Here is a 16,714-nt window from a genome sequence, read left to right as displayed (position 1 = left end):
CTGCAGCAGTTCCGCTGAATGTCCGCTTCTGATTCCAAGAAGGGATTAGTGAGAAACACCCCGGGACGACATCGGTTTCACAGTTTGTCGGCCACCGGGATTCACAGTTTGTCCCGAACAGAGGATAGCCTTACTATTTACAACACTTCGGCGGTAGGTTTCGATTTGAAACCAGTTAATGTGTGACATCCCTGCCCGGCTTGACAGGGGAGCTCTGCTTTTGCTACGTTTGCTAATGCTAGCTAATTCTATGGCACGGCTAGCAGCGCTCTGCGAAATAGCTGGCGGTTACTAGCTTAGCTAATAGGCTAACATTTGCTACTCCCGGTTGTGGCGATTTGGTCACAGCTGATTCAACCACTGCTGCTGTCATCATGATTCAAGCTGTCTGGTTGCTAACGTTAGCAAGCTAAGTTAGCACTCATGACTTGGAAGTTTGTAAAATCAAAGATGTTTACAGCGTCGCCCCACTGATTGGACTCGTAACAGTTCGCCATATTATGTGCTAACCAGGCTCGGTGTTTTGAGGTTTTGGTTGACATTGCTAACATAAGCTAGCTTGCGAGCTGGTCGTAATGCGGCACTGAGGTTCTTCCCGTTAGCACACTGCTACGCTCGGCTTTGCAGTTATTACTCGTTACCCCTACGAAGCTGTCGTTTGACTCTCCTGTCACACCGTTCTTGTTCTCAAAGGCCGTGTTTCTTTGCGAGTTTTGAATAAGTTTACTAGTGTCTGACTGAAATTGCTAACCCAGTTTCCTAATTGTGCTACCGAGCCTGGAGAGCAGATGTGGGTCACTCAGTAGGCCCGACACACTGTGTCTGTACGGCTCCAGCGATTGTATTTCTCGTTGTGGCACCTGCACTGCTGAATTATTCAAAGGCCCCGCTCGTTTAGCTCGTGTTTGTCTGTTAGATGATACTCATCACATCATATAAGTTAGGCCAAACTCCAGAAGCCAAGCGAATAAACAACGCCACTCGTACACTTCTGTTAGCAAGGTTGACGTTGACATGTGATATGCAGGAGTAATCATGCTCATAAAGTTGATTGACCCACTAAGTTACCTTTAGGGGGTCCTCTCAAGACTCCGCTGTTGGCACCTGTAGACACTTTACTAAGGCACAGGCGCGAGTCCAGTAGACATTATTACACATTGTCTTCACAGTATGAGCTGAGAGAGTACTAGTTACTAGTCTTGTGGTTTGTGTCTGTTTTGCTTCCAGTTGTTTGGTTTAACTTTTGGTCTAGTTTAAGTGTTAAGTTAAGCTGGTTACTGTGTCTTAGTAAGCAGCTATTTCATGTGAAGCATTTATTGTTGCTCAGTGTTTGTGTGTGTGTAAATGTAAAGGTTGGTGGCTAAGGTGCAAGCTGTGGGTGTGGCTAAGGCAAACAAAAAAAAGCTAATAAAGGTGTCACTGAACCAGGAAATATTAGTCATAAAGTTTGACTTGTGTCTGACTGTAGAAACTTGGAGAGCTAAGCAAACTTTTCTGAATTGCCCGGCACTTTTTCTTAAAAGAGAGAGTTGGCAGTAAGCATCCTTACTAAGATCAGTTGTTTGTGTTTTTTGAGGTTCTGTCTCTAGTCCATATTTTCCCCACGGGCCGAGGAGTGCTGCGTGGCCAGGTTATCCCGGCTCCTGTAAAGAAAGGCCATCCCTTCAGGTTCAGACTCCAAGAATGTCACAACAGCCTTTGTCATTAATAGCAAACTTTCTCATCAGTTTTTACACTCCAGAAATGTCTGTACAGAGTCTAGAAACAGGCTAAACAATTTAGTCCAAAATCATGATATTGAGTAATTGTTTATGATTGTGTCACAATTCCGTCCAGATTTAGTGATGAACAGAGGATGAATGTAAACCAGCACACTCCAATGGCCTCTCCATATGGCCAGCCCCAGCCTGGCTACGGCCAGCCCGGCTACGCACCCCTGGATGGGGGATACCCGGCACCCTACGCACCCTACAACGGCCCTGCTTCAGCCTACCAGCCTGGGGCTCCACCACCAGGTAAATTGTTTTGTCACTCAAAGTTTGCGTATGAGTGAGTGTGTTGACAGTGAGAGAGAGAGTGACACCAGGTCAGCTGTGATGCTCTACAAGCGCTCATAACCTTGGAGTGTCCTACCCACTTGCTTCCCGCCATGTGATTGTTCACGTATGTGTGAGAACAGCACTGTGCCTGTGCATACTAATCTGAATCTCGGCAGCCCTCTCATTTCTTCACATTGCTTTAAGCATTTCCCTACATCTCTCTGTATTTGCCTTCTTTCCCTCTTTTCTTGTATTTCAGGTTATTCTCCTTTCACAAGCTTTCCCTCTAAGACTGTGGCTGCCAACCCAGTCTCTGACCTCTCCTCTCCTCTTGACTTAGGTAACTGCCTCCTCTCTTTTTCTTGCTCATTTCACACTCCACATGCCCTGCAATCATTGGATCCTCTCTGTACCTACTGGCATTATTCTTGCTGCCATGTCCTTTTCTCAGTGTACAATAGAAGATCTATTGAGACTACCTAACACCAGTGACTGTTAACCATGTTATTACTAAACCTTTGTATTACCTAGAAACGTGAACTTCGCTTTTTGTGAGATAGATGTTCCAAATTCAATCTCTGCATCTGCTGATGATATTTATTTTATATTTGCTCACATTGTATTTTTACACACGTATTGTGTTATTGAGTCTAGTTAGGAAGGTAGAGTGTGAGTGTGGACATCACTTTTTCATTAACAAACGGCTCAGCTGGCGGTTTCTCATGACTGCAATTTTAAAACAGTAAAAACAAAGCTGTCAACCTGACAGTTGCTTAGCTAGATTTTACTGACGGCAACATCCTTAAAATGTCAGATGCCTGGGTTTATTTCCAGCCTCGATCAGAACATTGGTCCCGTGAATTTAACTGACCGTCATAGCACACAGGCTTTGCTAACCTGCTTTCATTATGAAGTCTGTCCTCCTAACCCCAGAGGCAAAATCAGGGAACCTAATCAGTTAGTTCTAAAAATGTATTTGGGCACCACAGTGGCCTATAGCCATGTTTAGCTTGCTGCACTAATCTCGTCACATTAGAAAGATTGATATCAGAATGAATTCAGGATTATTTGTCGCAGGGATGATTATGCTTTTTGCAGGTATGTGTGTAATATTTTGTCCTACATTTCAGGTCCTGCCAGGGGTCCTCCCACCTCCGGAGCCCCTCCAGTCTCAGCGCCTCAACCATATAATCAGTACAGTCACAGTCAAGGGGACATGCAGAATGGACCCCCACCTATGACACAGGCACCACCCAGGCAATTACATTTTGATTCATTTTTTTATATTCCTTTTTATTAACCAAAATGTACCCACAACTTGTGTTTTTAATGCAAACTAGGATGACATTTTTGTAGATACTTAAAAATGTATTTTCCTGCGTGAGGTGTGTTCACTTGTAGCCAGTTATTCAAATTCTGCAACTTCACTTCATACTTTTAGCTCATTCAAGCCGGTGAAAGAATCCATTTAAACACGGCAAAAACTGCACAGAGAGTGTCTGAAACCTCAGGCCTTGGTGCTCCTCCAAGAAGACTGTCATGTGGTTAGTTAGAACTGAAGGTGGACTCCATAAACCAACCAAAGCAAATTACTCAAAAACACACTCAATGTGATGTGCGTTAAGAGACAGATTATGAATTGCAATAGACAGCACATGCCATTTTTTTTTCTTTACCTGCTGGTATAATGTCATGCTTGGATAAAATTATTCTGACTGGAATTACTGCAGAAAGCTCTAATGTCAGGATGAACAAGTTACCAAGGCCATCTAACAGATGAGTTACCTTTTCCAAATGCATTGTTTGTAGTTGAAGCCGGCAGTAGTTTAGGTAGTTCAGGAAGTATGTTATGTTAATCAGCGCGTTTACATGTACTCAGGTTACTCAGAGAAATCAGGTTACGTGTTTACATGCACTGTAGTAACCTGGTTGCTGTAAATCCACATATACATGCAGCAGGTCTAATCAGATTTCTCCTCTACCCCCAACAGTATTTTGGGAGCATTCTTATTTTAACTGTATTAGGGACAGAAGAAGCTGCGTCAGTCAGTCCTGACTATTCTACCTACGTTCTCTAATCCCCTACCCCAATACGGAAACCAGGTTTCTCGTTTACATGACGTTTAAGAACTTACTGTAGAAAGCCGACCCGGTTACTTGAGTGCATGTAAACACGCTGAAAGATTTGTGTGTTTCCAGGCCTGCTGTGTCTCAGCCATACAACCAAGGAGCTGTGAACCTGTCAGGGCCGCACCCCTCCTATCCCCAACACTACGCACCCCCACCCGCAGTGCAGCAGGTCACTAACCAGATGACTGGGATGCAGATCTCTTCTGGACCGCCAACCCCTGCAGGGCCAGGATATGGTAAATTTGGATGGTTTCATACATGAGTGAAATGTAATTTAATGGGATAATGATGTGATGTGGACGTGTCTTAACAAATGTAGATGGATGTATCATTGACTTTATGTCACCTGGAGATAATCACACAGTCTGTCGCTCTCTCCTCAGCTCCACCTAACAGCTCGCAGCCCCCTGCCAGCACGGCCTACTCAGCAGCACCTCCGCCCTCTTACACCCAAGCCCCACCCCCGTTGTCATCTGCCCCAACCCAACCACCACCTCCCAGCGGCCCTGTAGCTTCTCAGCAATACTATGGAGGCCCCCCACCACCTTCTCAACAGCCATTCAACTCATCTCTTCCCCCTACCTCTCAACAGCAGTTCACCTCTTCTGCACCACTGCCTCCTTCCTCTCAGCAATCCTTTCCTCCCTCCGCCTACTCGGGTCCTGTGCCTCCACCCAGCCAAGCTCCTGCTCCCCCAGTGTCCCAGCCACAGCAGCCCTTCCCTCCAACCCACCCCCACTTCTCCTCAGCACCTCGACCTGTCAGCCAGCCTGCCTTCGTCTCCGGCCCACCTCCCCCTGCCCAGAGTTCCTTCCCACCTAGAGCACCCCCCCCTTCCTCTCAACCTGGGTCTTTTCCTCCTCCTGGTCCTCCTCTGACCATTTCCTCTGGCCAGTACCCAGGCCCCATGCCACCCCAACAGCAGTCCCCTCCATCCCAGCCATCCCCCTACCACTCAGGTCCCCTTCCTCCCAGTGTTCAGATGCCTCCCACTTCCATGGCACAGAGCAACCACCTGCCTCCAGGACCACAGGGCCCACCAGGCCCTCCTGGGCCCCTGCAGCAGCCTCCATCTCAGCCTGGCATGCAGGGAGGATACCCTCCTCAGCAGAATGGTGAGGAGATGACCACTAAGTGGAAGCTAGATAGATTTCTGCTGTTTTCTCATCACTAAACATTTTTCTTGTTCTCTTCAGGTGCATTTGGCCAAGTGAGAGGCCCTCAGCCTGGCTATGCAGGCCCTTATCCCGGGCAAACAAACTACGGAGCCCCTGCACCAGCACCAGCCCCTGCTCCCCCTGCACAGAAAAGACTCGACCCAGATGCCATTCCTAGCCCGGTGAGCAAACACAAACACACACAATATACATTTCCTAGTTTACAACACAACACCCATACTGACTGTTGCTCTCTGGCTATTTCTGTTCTTGCTCTGTTCCGGAGTGAGTTTTAAAGTGATATGTACACTCAGTGTCCACTATTAGGTAATCCTGTACAATCAAGAAGTCTACTTTTATGATTCCTATAATGTAATGAGGTGTTCAATTTAGCATTGAGGATATAGTGGTGATGGTGTTTTACTGAACTGCATTATAGTCAGAGGTGTTCCTAATATTCTGCCCCTCTCTGTATGTAAACATGGAGGACCAAAAATTAGGAGCACCTCTCAATATGCTTTAGTTCAGTACAACACCACCTTTAACTATGACCTCAATAATAAACATATAATTGAATTAACACATGTCAACAAAAACTGAACATTATAATCTTCATAAAGGTAGAATTTATGGAAGAGCTGTTGTACTGAATTGCAGGTGTACCTGATAAAGTGAATGAATTTGCTCGTATTAATTAGGGCTGGGCAGTAATTCTGTATTATTATACACCATCCATAGCAAAAAGTACATTTTTGACACAATTTAATATTTTTGTGAATATTGTTACCATAAAACAATCACACTTTTAGTTCATTTTTGCAATTGACTTTACCATGCAGTCCAGTAAGAATTCAAACATCTATAATTGGATAATCTCTGTGCTCTCTGGTGTGGGACATTTTTTCATGGCTTGTTAATGGAGTCTATTGTATTTGTTGTCATGATGCTGTTTTTAATGCTACCCTCTAGCCCAGATCTTTCTTAAAAAAAAGATTTTTAATCTAAATGGGGCTTTTTATAAAACAAATATAATAAACATATATTTGTTTACTCAACCTGGGATGTCACATTAACTTCTGGATATCATAGTATATACTAATATATTTTGATTTTTGGAAATGCCCCAATGATTATCTTGAAATATTACTGTTAATAACAATAATATTTTCACTTTGTTTGTACATTTCTGTAGCCTTCTTTACGTTTAGAGCTGCTTAGCATGTGCGTCAAACAGGCTACTGGTATATTAGTCTATATCTATTTGCGCTTGACTGTCATAGTCTATAGTACCACTAATCTGTAATCAATACTACTAATCAGTTTCTGTCTCAATAACATCAATGCTGCCTGCTACTCAGCAGAGTCTTGCTGAGTGTTCTCTTCTCACACTCCTTTTTATATTTTCACTCTTTGTATGTATTTATTTTGTCCTGTTTTGCATAATTTGCTGGACAAACTTTTGAATGTAAAGCAAGCGTCTGACATGCCGGCTGTGCAGAAATCAAGACATAGAATAGATCCAGACGCTATTCCCAGCCCAGTAAGTTTCCTGTGTGCCTGCCTTTTCCTCCGCTTCATCCTGTCCTCTCTGCCGGCTTGCACTAACCCACAGCTTCCACCTCCTCTTCTTTCCTTCTAACCCCTCAAAGTCAGTGATAGTCACAGTGTGAAAGATGGGCTCCTGTTGGAAATAAGACAAACTTTAACTTATATTGTATGTTATGTTAATGGACCAGTTCACCACAAACTTTCTTATCCAGTAGGACTGGAAACATACACTAATGCTGCACACCCAAGATACATTTTGGTATCTGATATATTCCAGCAGTAATGCTAAAAATAAAATTGTTTAAAGGAGGAGCGGTAGTAGTTTGACATTTTGGAAAAATGCTTATTTGCTTTCTTGCAGGAGAGTGAGACGAGAAGGCTGATACCACTCGCATGTCTAAATATGTAGCTACTGCCGGCAGCCAGCTAAATTAGCTTAGCATAAAGACTGGAAACAGGGGGATACAGCTAGCCTAGCTCTGTCCAGAGATACCAGAGTCCTCCTACCAGCACCTCTAAACCTAACTAATTAAGTTGTAGTTGTATCTCATTACACGTTGTAAACAACAAATCAGCGTTTTATGGTGGGTTGGATAACCGACTATTTCCTGACAGTCTTGTGATATCAGTCTTCTCATCTCGGCAAGAAAGGAAATAAGCGTATTTCCCAAAATGTTGAACTATTACTTTAAGAATCATGTTTGTGTCTTAGAGGCGTATTTTAAATAAAAGTCATATTATTGTGGCCCTCCACTTATCATCATATGCACTGGATCCCTAACCCTGTGTTGGCTGTCCCTACTACCTCACTGCCACCTCACTGTCTCTGTGTGTTTGATCAGGACTTTGAGGCAGCCCCTAGCCTCAGACAGCCACCCCCTCAAAACCTCCTCCCTGTGTCCTGCATGCTAGCCTGCAATGTTTTGACTTACCTACAATTCCTTGCATTAATGGCATGCTTTGATAAATCCTGCCCTTTGTTTCTAGGGGGTGTCATTTAGTTTTGTTTTTAAGTCAAATCTACACAAGCTACTTCAGCCAGAACTTGTCCCATATGTCGCCTTACTCATGGCTTGACTATGACATTTGTATCCACAGACGTTTTCAGTGTGTGTTCAGTAGCTACAGATGTGTGCGTGTTGGGGTTGTGTGAAAGTCGTCTCCTGCATGGGTGTTAAATGTTCCTCTTTTAGACTTTGTGAGACCCAGGGACAGTGTGTCACGTGCACTTACATGTGTGTATTTTTGCTGTAAACATGTATGAAAGTTGTGATATTTTTGTTCCCCCTCTCTCCGTCTTAGATCCAGGTAATAGAGGATGACAGGGCTAAGAGCACCGAGCCATTCACCACAGGGGTCAGAGGTCAGGCCCCACCGCTAGTCACTACCAACTTCCAGGTCAAAGACCAGGGTAGGTTCTACTTCCTGTGAATACCCTCACATCTGGCAGCCTCTCACTTGCTGAGGAAGTGTTACTCCGTCACTTTCCTCACCCACATCTTACTAAAGGGTGCAGGAAATTGAATTGTGACCTTTTTGATCAAAAGATTAGTGAAGCACAAATCAAAACAAGTGAAGAAAGTTTAATCTTAGAGAGGTAGTGTGTGGGCCGCGTAGAGGTTGTGATATTAATGGAGAATCTGTGTCTGTTTTTTAGGGAATGCCAGTCCCAGGTTTGTCCGCTGTACGGCCTACAACATGCCTTGCACAGCCGATATGGCCAAGCAGTCTCAGGTGCCACTGGCCGCCGTCATCAAGCCCCTCGCCACGCTGCCGCCAGATGAGGTGAGCGATGCCCCCCTCCTCTTTTCACTATCTCGCTGGGACTGTAAACGTTGTAAGCCCCGTTTAGACACAGTCTGATCTGTAGCTGTTTATAATATGACACAATATCCTTTGAGAGATAAACTGAGTCAATTCGAACGCTGTCAGAAGTCCTGCAAGATGCAAAATATAAAGCATTTGGTTGACAAATGATGGACTAAGTTGCCAGTCAAAAGCTCTACATATAAAATATTTATAGCATATTATCCTTGAGGTTGTTGGCTGTGCTTAGAGCTGCAACAATTAGTCGATTGATTAGTTGATCGACAGAAAATTAATCTGCAGCTATTATGATAATTGACTCACTGGTTTTAGCTTCTCAAATGTGACAATGTGATGCTTTTCTTCATGTATGATAGTGTACTGAATATATTTGGGCTGTGGGCTGTTGGTCAAATATAACAGGACATTTGAATACACCCCCCTGTGGCTGTGGTAAATTATAAAGGACATTTTTTACTATTCTTTGACATTTTATAGACCTAATGAATTATCGAAAAAGTGTTTAGATAATCGTGTTAATCTAACCCAACAACAAGCTCCCTTTGCTTTTCATTCTCTTCATCTGTACAGTGCAGCTGGTTGCAGCAGAGATTTTCATAACAGTTGGACAGTTTTCTCCCTGAACCGGATAAAAAAAAAAAAAAAAAGATTAGGTTTTGGGGCCTTATATGTAGTCATTATAACAGGATGCCAGTAATGTCAGTGGGATAATCTGTCTCAAAATCACAGAGGTGGGAGTGGCTGCGTGACCTTGTTTCATGCACTCGTCACATGTGTAACCAATATCCCTTTGGACTGGTTTTACATTGCATCATTTTTGGCAGGAATTTACATATAAAGAGGGTGTAAATATTTGCTGATATGGGAGTGGGACACATTACCTCCTGTTTCAGTAATTGTGTCCACATTAGATGAAGTCTACCTCGTAGCAGAATTGTATGAATGAAAGCTGTCAGCCTCGGATATCCAGATTATTGGTTCTCTTACTCCTTTCACTGCATCTCTTGTCAGACCCCTCCTTACCTGGTGGACCACGGTGAGGGTGGTCCAATCCGCTGCAACCGTTGCAAGGCCTACATGTGTCCATACATGCAGTTCATAGAGGGAGGTCGCCGCTTCCAGTGTGGCTTTTGCAGCTGCGTCACAGAGGGTGAGTTTGTGTCTGTGTTCAAACTTGTTTTTCTAAACTGAACTGAACTGTGCTGATGTTGTCCGTTTGTCCTTCCTGCTCTTTTTCCATAGTGCCTCCAAATTACTTCCAGCATCTGGACCACACTGGTAAGAGGGTGGACTGCTATGACAGGCCGGAGCTTTCGCTGGGCAGCTATGAGTTTATGGCCACTGTTGACTACTGTAAGGTAAGTCCTGGGATCAAAAGGGTTTCTTTCTGCAGGAAACAAACCTTTTGCTCATTGGACTCATACATTGAACAGCCACTATCATTGTTCTAAGAGCTCGGTTTTGGTATTCTAATGGTCTTCCAAATTATAGAGTCCGCAGTTGATCAAATGATCAAGGAGGAACTATGAATCAGTAATTCTCTGGAATAGAAGCTTGTTTCATGAATTTTATTACAGGTCAGAATTATACAATAATGAACAAAGCCATCAACAACAAGCTACAATGAACTAATAACAGCAAAGCCTGTAGGCTACTGTCTCAATTGAATCTTGCTGAAATTGGCTTGGTCTTTATTTTATTTCGTGGGCATCAGTTTGGAAGTGATTCTGTGCAGGACAGTAATCAATACATTCTGTTATCCTGATGGGTTCTGGATCGATTGTGGTATTGACAGGGAGCTTGCACAACCACAATAAGGACCTGTTCTAGACTGTACTCGAGCTACTGGTGAGGTTTCTGTCAAATGAGAATTAGAGTAGTTAAACGTATTATATCACCCTGATTTCCACTGAATGTTCAGGCCTCGTCTGTGTGGTTTATATGCGACCGTTATTTACACTTGACTTCATTTGTAGTATTTGCTTCTCTCTAACAGAACAATAAGCTTCCTCAGCCTCCAGCCTTCATCTTCCTTATCGATGTGTCCTACAACGCTGTGAAGAGCGGCATGGTCAACATTGTCTGTCAGGAACTCAAGACCCTCCTCGACTATCTGCCCAGGTACTCATACTCGTAAACACACAAGGGATGGACAGGAGGACAGGCAAGGAGCAGGGAAAGGGTGTAGGAAGAAGAGACAAATGGAACCAATGAAGAAGAGACTGATGAAAGGAAAGATGGAATAAATGAGGAATGCGCTAGGAAGGAAAGGATAGGAGCAAGAAATTAAGCATGCAGCAAGGAGGGGAAGCAGGAATAAAGGAAAGTAAAGCAAAGAGGGAAGAAGAGTAGATAAAGAGGAAGGAAGTAAAGAGAGAAATAGAGAAGAAGAAAGGAGGAATTAAAAGAAGGAAAAACATTTCCTCTTTAAAGGGAGGATTTACTAAACATGTTACACGCTGTTAGTTTATACGGTCACTTCCAGCTCACGTCCGGAAATGCAAACCTTTTGGCCAACATTTCTGTTTCTTCGTTCAGGGAGAACCCAGAGATGGACTCGGTGGTGCGGGTGGGGTTTGTCACCTACAACAAGGTTTTGCACTTCTACAATGTAAAGTCGAGCCTGGCGCAGCCCCAGATGTTGGTGGTGTCAGATGTGTCGGACATGTTTGTACCGCTGCTTGATGGTTTCCTGGTCAACGTAAACGAGAGCCGGCTAGTTATCGAGAGGTGAGAAGACATAAACCAAACGCTCACTCATTAACAAATACATGAGCTGTGTATGGATAGACAAATTGATGTGGTCTAACGACACGCTGTTTGTGTTTTCCAGTTTGCTGGACCAGATTCCGGAGATGTTTGCAGACACCAGGGAGACGGAGACAGTCTTTGGGCCTGTCATACAGGCGGGACTGGAGGCGCTCAAAGTAACCACATATGTTGTTCAATTTTCTTAAGTCTGGAAAGTCTTTCTTGATATTTGATTTATTCAAAGTTTCTGTTTCCATCCAGTGCATTGTGTGAATCCTTGAGGTTTAACAAACGTGTTGAACGCATTTCTTTCGTCGTAATACTTCCAGAGCTGATTTGCTAAACAGCCTGCACCGTTTACATCCCTGAGTCTTGTTCCTCCCTGCCTTTGTTCCTGCATATCTTGGGGCATTACTGCCACCTGTAGATCAGTGTCAAGCCATTGGCAATAATTGGCATCACGTCACCCGTGTGGACATGCGTGTGCACATGCGTCCTGTGCACAAGACAAATATAACCACCGACCCCACAGAGTACTAGTAGTAAAGCTACTTTTAGCTTTATTGGAAAGCTCATAGTGTAGAAGCAGACAGGGAGGGGAAAGAGAGAGGTGGTATGACATACGACAAAGGTCAACGGCCAGGAACTCTGGATCCGACCTTTTCCTGAATTTCAGTTTCTGAACATTTGGATTGAAGGGCTAATGTTGTGTGATGTTTCTTGTTGTAAAAACGCCTCAGGTGACAAGTTTATATTTGCTGATAAAGGAATGCCAGCCTTCATGAACTGAGCAGCAGCGGATGGATCTTGATCTTGACCTTAATACATCCGGATACACGACACTAAGTGTGAAGAGTGCTGCTGACACGCCTGATGATATGTATGTTGCTGTGTCACTTTCTCAGGCTGCGGACTGTGCAGGGAAGCTGTTTGTGTTTCACACCTCTCTGCCCATCGCAGAGGCTCCTGGAAAACTAAAGAACAGAGAAGACAAGAAGCTGATTGGGACAGATAAGGAGAAGGTAAACACCAGTCAAGCAACTTTTGCTTTATTGTACACTCAACTGTATTTTTTTATAATGTGATTTTAAGTATGTGTTTGTATATAGCAGCTTCATAGGTATCTCTCACTGACTCTGCTTCCTCTCCTGTCATCCTCAGTCTCTGTTTCAGCCCCAGGTGGGTTTCTACAACACCCTGGCTAAGGAGTGTGTAGCCCAGGGCTGCTGTGTGGATCTCTTCCTCTTCCCCAACCAGTATGTGGATGTTGCCACGTTAGGGGTGGTTCCTGTCTCCACTGGAGGTTCTGTCTACAAATACACCTACTTCCAGGTGAGAAAAATCACACCCCTCCTCTTTCAGTCTCATTCTGAAACAGCTGCCGGTTTTCTCGCACATGGATTATATTTATATATATATAGTTTTAGGATGTATCGTAACCCCTATAATGCTGCTATTTCTCTTCAGTGTATTTTGCCAAGAAAGCATTTTGTAACACGGTGTATTTCTTATCGCAGGCTCAGTCTGACAGGGAGAGATTCCTGAACGACCTCAGAAGAGACGTTCAGAAACTAGTAGGCTTTGATGCCGTCATGAGGGTGCGAACCAGCACAGGTGAGACTCTCCCCCGCTTGACAACAAGAAAAGGCAGTCAGACCGAGAGATATGTGACAACTGACTTCATGATCCTTCCTCTTTTGCTTTTGTCGGCACCCTCCCCTCCCTTCAGGCATCCGAGCGACAGACTTCTTCGGCTCCTTCTTCATGAGCAACACCACAGATGTGGAGCTAGCAGGCCTGGACTGTGACAAGGCCATCACGGTCGAGTTCAAACACGATGACAAGCTCAGCGAGGAGACGGGGGCACTCATGCAGGTGTGCATGAGAATCCTTTTTTAAGAAGGGAACAGATTTTATTTATTCATATTTTCCAAATCAGCCGTTTTAGGATTGTTTGAATTTACTGTGAATATGTAAATTACTAAAATATCCTCATGGGTGGCAAATTTGAATACTCGCCAGTTTTGTTTTGTTTGATGCACAACTTTGTAAATATTTCATTATGTAAAAAAGAAAAACACTGCTGAAGCCCGTTCATTTGTAAGAAACGCGTGTCTTGTTTGTGTCCCCGCAGTGTGCCGTGCTGTACACCAGCTGCAGCGGCCAGAGGCGTCTCCGCGTCCACAACATGGCGGTCAACTGCTGCTCTCAGCTGGCTGACCTCTACCGCAACTGTGAGACCGACACAATCATCAACTTCTTCTCCAAATATGGTGAGGACCAGCTCACATGTCGTCTTCATCGTTATTTAGTGCCAGGCCATCAGGGCCGGAGGAGAGCGCACAATTCAAATCTACACGTCCAGCATTGTACTCTAAAAGTCTAAATAAGGTGTGAGTGGAGAAATGAATGAGTAACATTTTCTATAAATACTATCAAGCAATTCCCAGCTGCTCCACTGGAGCTCCAGTAGAAAGCTGCGGCTGCTCTTGATATCTTGCTGGTATGAATGTTCGCAGTTTTGGAAGTTTGAAGCACGTCGTTCACTCACTCACTCACCGTCCACAGGATAAAGAAAGATGCTAAACTGCAGATCTCTGAGTTGTCAAAGCCAGTTTTAATTGTTTTTCTCTGAGATCAGTGTAATATCACATACAGTAAGGCACTTATTTCATGATATTAATTCCTCATGGCTGTCGCAGTTGATGCATAAATGTGTGTGTTTTTGTGTGTCGCAGCTTTCCGTGGCATCCTCAACAACCCCACTAAAGCAGTGAGAGACACTCTGGTCAACCAGTGTGCTCAGATTCTGGCCTGTTACCGAAAGAACTGTGCAAGCCCGTCATCTGCTGGTCAGGTACTGAAAACCTGAAGCACGCTGTATGATATACCCAGCAGACATCACGTCCGCTGTCACTTAGAGGAATACCTTCTTAAAAGATAAATAGATTCAGAGCACAATCCATGCACTTGAAAATATAAATATCAAAGTATCTCAGTGTTCAGATTAAGTTAAGAATCGTTTCCTTTACACAAATGTACACATCATTAAAGGTCACTTTAGTTATTTACATCCCTGACCATTCCTGTGTGTTTTGCAGCTGATCCTGCCTGAGTGCATGAAGCTGCTACCGGTCTATCTGAACTGCGTGCTGAAGAGTGACGTGCTGCTGCCGGGAGCAGACGTCTCGTTGGACGACCGGGCTTACCTGAGACAGCTGATCAGTTGCATGGATGTCGAAGAGAGCCACGTCTTCTTCTACCCCCGCCTGCTGCCACTGGTGAGACCACACACACACACACACAGCAACACAAAGGTCTTCTCTCGTCACTTCACCTATTGGATGGTTTGGTCAAATGATCCTCATGAAACCCCTAATTTTGTGTTCATCTTACTGTATTATACGGTAGGAGGGTGAAAAGGCTCAAAATGCTGAGTTGGGAATGGGGCAGCACTTTGTGAAATCACATTTTATACAGGCAGAGGCATTTCTGTGATCATCAAAGAGCCATGGCTCGCATTTGATATGTAGTTTCATCAAAACAAGTGTTTGTTGCTCTCCTACTCAGTATGGTAATTTCCAGTGTGTTATTAAAAATACTGTTTATAAAACCAGATGAAAATAAATCTGCATAATCATGTTTTCATAGACCAGAGAACCAGACACAGTGCTTTTCATCACCACTATTTTTATCATTGGCTATAAATTGTGTATAACTCGTCTGCAGTGTTGTGGACTTAATCAGCCCTGCGTTCAAAACAGCTGAGTTGGTGGAGGATTGCTGTTTAAGGTACCAGTGAGACAATGAAATACAATCCAGGAGGTCCGGTTGGAGTAACAGATTAATGCGTTTAAAGGCAGACACGGTGTTAACGTTACAAAGTAATCTACCAGGAATGTGCGCTTGCACGTATTTTCAACACATATATTTACTAATTTCAGTGCGCTGGAGAGAAGATGTGCTGTTTCTCCCTCAAGTCTCTGTTCACGTCTGCCATTAAAACAATACTTTCTTCTCTTTGACTTTCCAGACAAAGTTGGAAAGCGGGTCGTTGCCAGTGGCGGTGAGGGACTCGGAGGAGAGGCTGTCTAAAGGCGGAGTTTACCTCCTGGAGACGGGACTCCACCTCTTCCTGTGGGTGGGAGCCAGCGTTCAGCAGGAGCTGCTGCTCAACATCTTCGGCACGTCGAGCTTCAGCCAGATAGACCCGAGCATGGTGAGAGGAAACCTTAGCTGACTGACCCGCTGCCTGCAGCTTTATCCGAGTTTGTGTTCATGGGGGATTGATGTAAAGTAAACACAGATTTTTATTATGTGTGATTTTTGCAGACATTTCCTGTCTTGTAATGTCCTGAAGATTTGAATTAATACTTCCTCATTGATTTCGCCCAGCTCTATTTCAGCGTAACTGTCAAAGTTGTGCATCATTCCTGAATGTCACTGCTCTGTGTTTCAGACAAGCCTGCCAGTGCTGGATAACCCCTTCTCTCAGAGACTCCGAGAGATCGTTGACTCCTTCAGAGCTCAGCGATCACGATACATGAAGGTAAACCCCTTTTCCTTATCACCTCTCAAACACTTTGTGTCCCTCTTTTGTTATTTCTCTGTCCTGTCGAGGGCTGAGTACCGTTTAGGAAAAGAAACCATTTTAAGTGTCAATATCGATACCTAAACAAAGCTTTTTTGATACCTTACCTTCAAAAAAATAAACATGTTGACACGTCAGTGTCAAAACAAAGCAGTGGTATCTGAACAAGTGTGCCATTTTGGTCGTTACCAGAATTATTAAGTATTATGGTTCGATACGCAGCCATACTCCTGCATGCTCTCTGTGTCTCACTCGTCTCTCTCCTCTTGTTCGCAGCTGATGGTGGTGAAACAGGAAGACAGAACCGAGCTGATATTCAGGCACTTCCTGGTCGAGGACAAGAGCGCGAGCGGGGGAGCGTCATACGTGGACTTCTTGTGTCACATGCACAAGGAGATCCGCCAGCTTCTCAGCTAGGCCTACAAAGCTCCCACCTTCACCTGTATGACCCCCCCCCCCCCCCCTTCACCCATCCTTGTGAAAGAAAGCGCTTTACCTTTTTTTTTGTTTTTGTTTTTTTTTTTTAAACCTAATAAACTAAAGCTCTCCTTGCTGTCTGTCAGCTGAACATCAGAGACCAGCTGGCAGATCGTGTGTGTGTGTGTGTGTGTGTGTGTGTGTGTGTGTGTGTGTGTGTGTGTGTGTGTGTGTGTGTGTGTGTGTGTGTGTGT

The 16,714-nt window shown here is 44.3% G+C and overlaps 1 protein-coding gene across 1 annotated transcript; it reads left to right on the top strand.

Moving 5' to 3' along the window:
• The first annotated feature begins 41 nt into the window (after window positions 1-41).
• On the top strand, window positions 42-16,468 carry sec24c (SEC24 homolog C, COPII coat complex component). Its single transcript, XM_070926881.1, has 25 exons — window positions 42-153; window positions 1,837-2,015; window positions 2,299-2,379; window positions 3,170-3,296; window positions 4,239-4,405; window positions 4,553-5,284; window positions 5,366-5,508; window positions 6,798-6,866; window positions 8,177-8,285; window positions 8,532-8,659; window positions 9,713-9,851; window positions 9,944-10,059; window positions 10,698-10,822; window positions 11,240-11,431; window positions 11,535-11,628; window positions 12,358-12,474; window positions 12,614-12,784; window positions 12,970-13,066; window positions 13,182-13,327; window positions 13,587-13,725; window positions 14,191-14,309; window positions 14,554-14,733; window positions 15,486-15,671; window positions 15,912-16,001; window positions 16,320-16,468. Exons 2-25 carry the CDS (start codon window positions 1,856-1,858, stop codon window positions 16,458-16,460), a joined length of 3,768 nt encoding a protein of 1,255 aa, XP_070782982.1. The 5' UTR covers window positions 42-153; window positions 1,837-1,855; the 3' UTR covers window positions 16,461-16,468.
• Window positions 16,469-16,714: the final 246 nt, after the last annotated feature.

This window comes from Enoplosus armatus, chromosome 20, assembly GCF_043641665.1.
Source record: "Enoplosus armatus isolate fEnoArm2 chromosome 20, fEnoArm2.hap1, whole genome shotgun sequence".
Classification (NCBI taxonomy): domain Eukaryota; kingdom Metazoa; phylum Chordata; class Actinopteri; order Centrarchiformes; family Enoplosidae; genus Enoplosus; species Enoplosus armatus.
The sequence above is the reverse complement of the archived record's forward strand: the minus strand, read 5'-3'. Positions and strand labels throughout refer to the sequence as shown.

Bases quoted from the DNA above. Each gene is read 5' to 3' on its own strand.
- sec24c (XM_070926881.1), top strand. From the start codon at position 1,856: ATGAATGTAAACCAGCACACTCCAATGGCCTCTCCATATGGCCAGCCC. The intron at 3,297-4,238 runs GCAATTACATTT...GTGTGTTTCCAG, and splicing joins ATGACACAGGCACCACCCAG to GCCTGCTGTGTCTCAGCCAT. The intron at 4,406-4,552 runs GTAAATTTGGAT...CTCTCTCCTCAG, and splicing joins CCCTGCAGGGCCAGGATATG to CTCCACCTAACAGCTCGCAG.